The sequence below is a fragment of the Ipomoea triloba genome, chromosome 9 (assembly GCF_003576645.1).
Source record: "Ipomoea triloba cultivar NCNSP0323 chromosome 9, ASM357664v1".
Taxonomy (NCBI): Eukaryota; Viridiplantae; Streptophyta; class Magnoliopsida; order Solanales; family Convolvulaceae; genus Ipomoea; species Ipomoea triloba.
In genome coordinates this window covers 7,463,143-7,471,584 of record NC_044924.1, presented here as the reverse complement: position 1 = coordinate 7,471,584, position 8,442 = coordinate 7,463,143, and the positions used below count along the sequence as shown (strand labels likewise).

Here is an 8,442-nt window from a genome sequence, read left to right as displayed (position 1 = left end):
ACCTATCCTCCAACATCACCATAAACATGTCAAAAGTAGCAAATACGTAGAACTAATAATGTTTGTATATTCCGACTAATCACCCCCTACAATACCAGTACTTGAGCCTTACATTACACCTAGCCATGACATTGGCTAGTTAGGAGAAAAAAGCGAAAGGAATGAATGACATTTTATTCAAAAGACATACTTAAATTGATCTTCAATCTCACACTAGGCCAACTACAACAAATGGTACGGTGAGTGCATTAAGAGCAAGCAACCTTCTAACCCAGTCAACAATCATGCTCTAAACTCGTACTTTAAAAAAATGTGATACAGGAATTCTGGTAAAAAAGAAAGAAGAAAAAGAAAAATTCAGACCACAAAAGATGGAACTCTTTCCTTTTTTTACAATAATCCAGAAACTAGTGAAATAACCTTATTAATGCCTTACAATCATCATCTTCATGAGAAAATTTAACCAACATATTATGGCCATCAAGCAAACCAAAATGAGTTGATCCTATAAATGAAAAACTCACAATGACCTACTTTTATTCTAACCAGTCTTTTAAGTATAAGGGCAAAACTCCTAATTATGCACTAAGTTGGTGATTTAATAACTTAAGATTATATATGATCAATTCCGTTAAACAGTAACATGCATTTTTGCTTGTTTTATGTTCCATGCTACTTTTAATTTCAATTCATGTTTTACATGTGTAAAATTTAAGACATAATTAATTAACAATTACTTTGACATTACAAGCAGATAGATATGTTCCATGCTACTTTTAATTTCAATTCATGTTTTATGTGTAAAATTTAAGACATAATTAACAATTATTTTAACATTACAAACAGATAGATATGTTCCATGCTACTTTTAATTTCAATTCATGTTTTACATGTGTAAAATTTAAGACATAATTAACAATTACCTTAACGTTACAAGCAGATAGACCAAAATATATATGATATATGGTACGACATAGTTAGTAATTATATTGGTTCATTGTGATTGAAGATCAATTTCACTATTCTTTTTTTTTTTTTTTGAAAGCCAACACAAAGAAGAAATATATTAATGAATAATTTAACTATTGATATTTACTTTAATTAAAAATCAAAAGTGAAATTAAGGGTTAACATCGGGTTATGGATAATAATGTAGTGATATATGCATCAATATATTCTTATATATATATTTGATAGGTCTCAACTAACATGTAAAAGGTGAGTGTCTTATGTATAGTTGTGGACAGCCATGGTTCAATCAATTCCCCAATTTCTTACATATGATAGTGGTGATGAATGTAGCAAACAGTATAGCAGAGATGATTGGGGAGTGATTAGATGCCCAATTTATGTCCTGGTGCTCCTCTACCCAATCACCAAATGCCACCTACGTATGCTACATTATTCTATTATATATTTTGTTCACATTGCCTCCCCTATATATCTATAATCCCATACACTCTACTCTTTCTGATTTCTTATATGTTTTAGTACCAATAATTTGTTTTTGTTTGTTTGTTCGTTTGTTTTTTTTGTTTTGTTTTGTTTTGTTTTTTGTTTTTTCGTTTTTTTGTTTTTTTGTTTTTTTTTTTTGTGGTGACGAGGAAATCGAGTTAAGGTGTGCATTAGGTAAATCTCGCTTCTATCTATAAATCACACATAAAAGGTAAACTGCACTAAAAGATCCTGTGTGACGAGCTCAATCAAGAAGGTATTGACAAAAATCAAACTCGTGATTTTCTGATACGAGAATTATGTTTCACCTACTCAGTCACCATTTTCAAGAGACCAATAATTTGTAATTTAATGATGTAAGTTTGAAACTATATTAATATTTTAGTTTTTAATTAACTGTGTGTGTGTGTGTGTATATATATATATATATATATATATATATATATATATATATATATATATATATATATATATATATGATACTTTTATAATGTCACAAAGTATTAATAATAGAAGAAATCACAAAATAAAAAGTATCTTTTCTTTTGTTGTTTTTTATTTCTCCCCTCTTTGTTTTTTTCTTGCTAATTATGGACAATACCATTAGTTTAAACATACTTTTTTAAAAAAAAATAAATAAATTGGGAGAATGGAATAGCGTGATTGGACACCATATATTAAATGAGGTTAATTTAATCTCGGAAATTCTTAAGCAAAATGATTACATGCATAATCATGTTAAATTAGATTTCTATCATTCTATCCAAAATTTTAAACATCTATATGCACATATTTTTAAATCACAACTATATATTAAAATATATATTTGTTAGTGTTGGTGTAAATTGGCTTCAGCAAACATATCCAAGTGAGTGAGAATATAAAAGTGAGATGGTGGAATAGGATATTTAGTGTAGAAATATGATCTGAAAAACTAGTTACTAATTTTTTTAAAGTGACCTGAAATGTAAGTGGAAAGACCGAAAGACTAGGTAATGGAAATCGAGAGATAGAGAGGCTGATCTACTACCTCATCTACGTATAAAAAGTTTTCTTTCAAATGACTTGAGTTCTATTTAATGTGGAGAAAAGATAGTCATTACGGCATACAACTTGATTTGACGGGCTAACATGGTGGGAGGCTATTGACTAGACTATATATGTGGCGTGGTAGGTTAGCAAGGTGATTAGGTTATTAGTGACAATGGTGGCACACGTACTACAAGTCTGGACGTTACACTCATTCTAATAGTGCATGCCTAGCTACTGATCGACTATCCTAACTACTTATAATCAAGTATGAACTTGTATATAAACATAATTTTTAAGTGGAGATTTTTTAAATGACGAATTAACGACGCACTACTCAGTGGAGAGAGATATATATTCTCCATGGGACAAGTACTATTTGCTAGCTAGTAAATTATAATGTTTTAGGCAATAGCTGTAGATGCTGCTACTGGCATATATGGGTTAGGCATAGGGGATGGTATATCACCCAACCAGCAACAACATATATGGGTTAGGCATATTGATGCCCGTAAGGGCAGCCTGAGTGGCAAGACCAAGACGCTCGCGGCCGTGAGGTCCTGAGTTCGAAACCGTCTGCCACCCGGGTTTGAGCCGGTCAGCTATGGGCAACCTAGGCTGGTTAACCTCCTTGCGGTCCTTTGCCGGCTAGGATCACAGGGCGAGGGTTTACTCACATACTCGGAAGAGGAGTGGGGTTTGCCTCGATAAACCCAATATATGAATATTGATGCTTTTGTTTATATATATATATGATGACCACATATATATCTTCAAGGCATTGTTAAATTTCCATATTTTTTAAAGAAAAAAGAGCACCAAAAGCTGTGGGCTCCAACTATATATCAAATGAAATATGGATAAAAGTGAAAGGGTGATAGATGATGATGAAGAGGAATGCAATGAAGCACAAAATGTGAGAATTTGATAAGGGCAGGAGGGAGAGTGATCGATCATATCCTTGGGCAAGTTGAAATTCGTCGCTGTTTTCCCTTTTCGTCATCTCATCTCCTTCAATTCCTTCCACTATCTAAACCCTAAGTAGAATCGAATTAATTCTACCCAGCCACCATTTTTCCTTTTTATTATTTATCTGAATCATTCTCCACTCAATGAATTATCCAGATAGTTAAAATTTTAAATTTGTTCTTCAGAATGATACTTTTTCATTCCAATAATCTACATACGTGTTATCCTAAAACATATAGAGGTAGTAGTATAACAATAACACATAATAAAGTTCATCTTTCATGAGCAATGAATAAATTAAAAATGGGTGGCTTTTTCATGAACTCGTTTTATAGATCATTATCCGTGAGAAGGGTCAAGTCTAGATGGAAATGTACTTACAATGCATTTGGTTGTAATGAGAGAATTAGGGAAGAAAAAGAATTGCAATTTTATGAGAAAGGAATACTGTGAGAATAAATTGAAAATTTAAATTACAGTGTTTCAATTGCAACAGTATTTGTATTAAATTCAATTGTAACCGGGTACACAATGAATGGTTTAACCGGACACGGTTAGCGTCGGGCTAGGTGCCTGATTCAATCCAAAGGTCTTAGCTCGGTCAACTGGGCAGTGAGCCTTAGGTCTCCGAGCACTTAGCTACTCTTGCTGAAATAGCCAAAAGTCCCTCTCTCCTCAATAAATGTGGTATTTATAGTTGGGAGAAAGAGACAAACTCCGCCCCCTCAGGCATGGCGTGCACGTGGAGTGCATGCGTAGACGAAGGGCTAGGCAGAAACAACACCGTACACGTGTTGTAGATGATGGATAGGGCGCAGAAATGATCTCCATCGGGAAGTTCGGTGGGTCGGAACATGTCGAAGGCTCCAACGGCCCCGAAGATGGTACTTGGGTCAGAGCGGATATCTGGTCTCACCCAAAGAACCGTAAGGTCGGGAAGACCCTCCATCCTGATCGGGTGAGGTCGGTTCAACCGGTAGGCAGTCCAGGGGTCAAATACCAATCACCCGTACACGTATGCTTAGTCCGGGAATAATCCCTATCAATTCCAATTGCTAAAAAAATTGAAAGTACAGTTTACTCTTGGAGAATAAAAAATTTACACTTTTTACTTGTTTGATGTTACAATTGTATATATTCTTAATTCAATGACATAATTACACAAATTTAATAAATTAATTGGTATATTTAACACTTATTCTTATTCTTTTTGTTGCATATGTGAAATTGAACGGTGAAAATACAGACCACTTAACCCTTTTCTGATCTGTATGTCACAGTCGTACGAAATGGAACATTCCCATATCATCTTTTATTTTGGAACTTGGAAAAAAAAAAAACAGATATATCAACCTAACAAAACATAATATACTCTTAACACAAACTGCAAAAGCAGCTCGAATCTCTACTGTACTCTATCTTTGTTGATTAATTGAATGACAGAGTGATGCATTTTCACCTAACACATGTTCATCTATCTGCCTAGTGTCCAATATAAGTTTCTATTCCCTCACAATAAAATTAATTGATTTAATCACGAGTAGTAAATAAAGAATGATAAAAGGGATTGTGCATAATGTGATATATGATCCCACATCAACAATCCGCAATGATAGGTACTCAAGTCGGACAACACAACCAAATTAGTCGAAGAATTAGTTTGGTAATCATAAAATTTCAAAATTTGACTCTTCAATGAAACTGTTTATTGGTCTTCTTAGTTTGAGTCAATCAACTATGAGTAATTTATGCTTGTTTATCTTCTTGTGATCATTTGCTAACTAAGGTTACAAGGTAGGTTTCACCACTAACACCCATTCGGGCAGTGACTATGGACTTTTCCATAAATCAATGGTACTTAAGTCTAAGAAGAGATTACACACATCTCAAAATATCAAGATCTAATAATTAAACAAAAGATTTCTTAAGTTTAAAAAACTATTTTCGGAACAGTTTTATGTTTGACTTCTAGTAAAAGCAACCTATTCAGGAAAGAATGATATGTACTATAAATTTTGGTTTATTGTGAAACATAAGTGAACATGAAGGAATGAGTGCGTGTGGCATCAGCGGATCAGCATTGCACTAATCCCCTGTGTTTTGGCAACTATGAAACCACTCACCACCATGAAAATATTTATATATTAAAAATAAAAAAACACCAAAAACCTCAAGTGGACCCCACCCTAAAAGATCTTTGTTAAGATTACTATTTAGGCCCCATAACCCATATATGTTTGGCCATGGAGTATGGCTATAAATATGATGCAAGCCACAAGTGTTTTCCTTAGGAAACCAACACACAAGGCTTTAAAGCATACTTGTTTTCTCTCTCTCTCTCTCTCTCTTTCAGCCTTCTTAAGATCCTCTCATTGAATCTCATATCAACACTACTCTAGCTAGCTAGCAGGAGCCAGGAGAGGAAGATCAGAGAGAGAAATGGAGGGGAAAGCTGCAGGGTGTTTTGGGAATTTCTTGGAAAATGTTAGGCCTTTCATAGCCATGATTTGCATGCAGTTTGGGTATGCAGGAATGAACATAATAACCAAAGTTTCATTGAATAGAGGCATGAGCCATTATGCTTTGGTTGTGTATAGAAATGCCTTTGCCACTGCTGTCATTGCCCCCTTTGCTCTTCTTCTTGAAAGGTACACTACACTACACCCAACCCCTACTCCTAGAAAATTCACGATTTGCAACCGATGGCTGTTACAGGAAACTCGAGTTTAACAAATATTGATCTATTCGTTACGTTGCAGGAAAATAAGACCCAAGATGACATTCTCAATTTTCATGCAAATATTTGTGCTGGGTCTTCTAGGGTGAGTTCCCTTTCTCTTCTTCTCCTCCTCCTCCTTCTCATGAAACCAAAAAGTTGTGATCTTTCTGTGGGCAACATAGGCTGGTTTAACTCCTTGTGGTCCTTTGCTGACTAGGGTCACAAAGCAGATTTACGTTATGCACACCCTCTAGTAGTTGCAGTTTTTCCTGGTAGATCACAAAAAAAAAGTTGTGATCTTTATTAGAATTATTATTATAACCTTTTTTAATGAATTTGACAGGCCAGTGGTTGATCAAAACTTGTACTATGCTGGGCTGAAATTCACATCCCCAACTTTCTCATGTGGCATGAGCAACATTCTCCCTGCCATGGCCTTTGTGATGGGAGTTGTGTGCAAGATGGAAAAGGTGAACATAAAGAAAGTGAGGTGCCAAGCAAAGGTGATTGGAACACTGGTGACTTTGGGAGGAGCCATGGTGATGACATTGTACAAAGGCCATCTTGTTAACCTCTTCTGGTCTAACCATATCTACACACCCAACCAAACTTCCTCATTTGACAAGGACTGGATTAAAGGCTCCATTCTCCTCATCCTTGCCACAATTGCCTGGGCTTCTTTCTTCATCCTTCAGGTATATATCTGTCTCATCAATTCTGTATTTTATTGTGTTGAAAGTTTGGGGATTGAGTGGTTAAGTTGACCTTTTTGTCCCTGCTGATGACAGGCTATTACACTGAAGAAATACACTGCCCAACTGTCTTTAACAGCCATGGTGTGTTTCATTGGAACTCTGCAATCCATTGCTGTGACCTTTGTGATGGAGCACAGGAGCTCTGTTTGGAGCATTGGGTGGGACTTAAACCTCTTTGCTGCTGCCTATGCTGTGAGTCTCATCCTAAACCTTGATTAGATCGAAACCTGCAACCCTTACCCGAGGGTGTGCACTGGGTAAACCTGTCTTGAATCCAGGGAAGCTGATAAAATTGGTGTTGAAATGTTGCAGGGCATAGTTTCATCAGGCATTGCATACTATGTACAAGGAATTGTGATGCAGAAAAGGGGGCCTGTCTTTGTCACAGCTTTCAGTCCATTGATGATGATCATTGTAGCCATCATGGGATCCTTCATTCTAGCTGAGAACATCTTTGTTGGAAGGTAAATCACTCACTGAGTTTCCTCAATTTTTCTCTCAGGCAAACCCCGCCAGATCAAACCAAGAAACCTAATAGGCCGCTCCCACTGAGTGTCCAACTTGTAACCTTATTGTTACCAAGTTAACAGATTAACTTACCAGGCTGGGGTAAATCCTGCCAGTTCAAACCAAGAAGGCTAACAAACTGCTCCTATTGAGTGTCGAACTTGTAACCTTATTGATACCAAGTTAACCGTCTGATTTATTTGGTTGGGGTTATCCCGTCTACTTAAACTACCTAAGAATTAACTGAAACTGATGAAATTTTGTGTTTCTTGAATCCAGTGTTGCTGGGGCTGTGTTGATTGTGATGGGATTATACGCAGTGCTGTGGGGAAAATACAGGGAGTACAAGGAGAAGGAGGCAGAGGAAATTCAAGAAGCAGTGAAGGGTATTTCAGGGAACAAAAATGAAAGAATGATGGTGATCATTGAAGAAGAAGGAGAAGGAGAAGAAGATGATATTGAAATGCAGAAAGCTCCCCCAGTAGCAATAATAGCCATTTCTCCTAACATTTCACAACCCCCCATGTTAGCTATGGAAGCTCCAAAACATTAATTTTTCATTTTAATTAGCTCATAACTTGACCCACCCAAAAAAAAAACAGAGGAAATGAGGAAGGGTATTTTTGTCATCTCAGGCATTTTAACTTTTTTTTTTGGGTTGTAAATTTTGGTAATGTAATAATCTTTTATGAGAAAAGTTTTGGTGGAGAAAAAGCACTTTTTCAGTTTTTTTTTTTTGGGTAGGATAATATTGTGTTTTCATTGTTGTGCCCCCCACTTAATAATTATTGTGCCATGTTTCTCCATTGCTGACGCCTGATTCAGATTCCACCCAGTGAGTCGGGTCGGGGTGGAGTGTACCATTCTCATATTTTTGTAAAATTAAAATTCATCCATCTTTCCTCGTCATCACCTTTTGACTGTCCTCAACAAAACATAATTTCGCTAATAATCACAGTATACAAGTTTGATTGACACGCTGACATATAAATTTTTCAATTGTGTATA

The 8,442-nt window shown here is 35.8% G+C and overlaps 1 protein-coding gene across 1 annotated transcript; it reads left to right on the top strand.

Moving 5' to 3' along the window:
* The first annotated feature begins 5,740 nt into the window (after nucleotides 1-5,740).
* LOC116028477 (WAT1-related protein At5g07050-like) lies at nucleotides 5,741-8,165 on the top strand. The gene is made up of 6 exons (XM_031270198.1): nucleotides 5,741-6,101; nucleotides 6,213-6,275; nucleotides 6,516-6,867; nucleotides 6,961-7,119; nucleotides 7,240-7,391; nucleotides 7,714-8,165. The coding sequence occupies exons 1-6, from the start codon at nucleotides 5,893-5,895 to the stop codon at nucleotides 7,985-7,987; spliced, it is 1,209 nt and encodes a 402-aa protein (XP_031126058.1). The 5' UTR covers nucleotides 5,741-5,892; the 3' UTR covers nucleotides 7,988-8,165.
* Nucleotides 8,166-8,442: the final 277 nt, after the last annotated feature.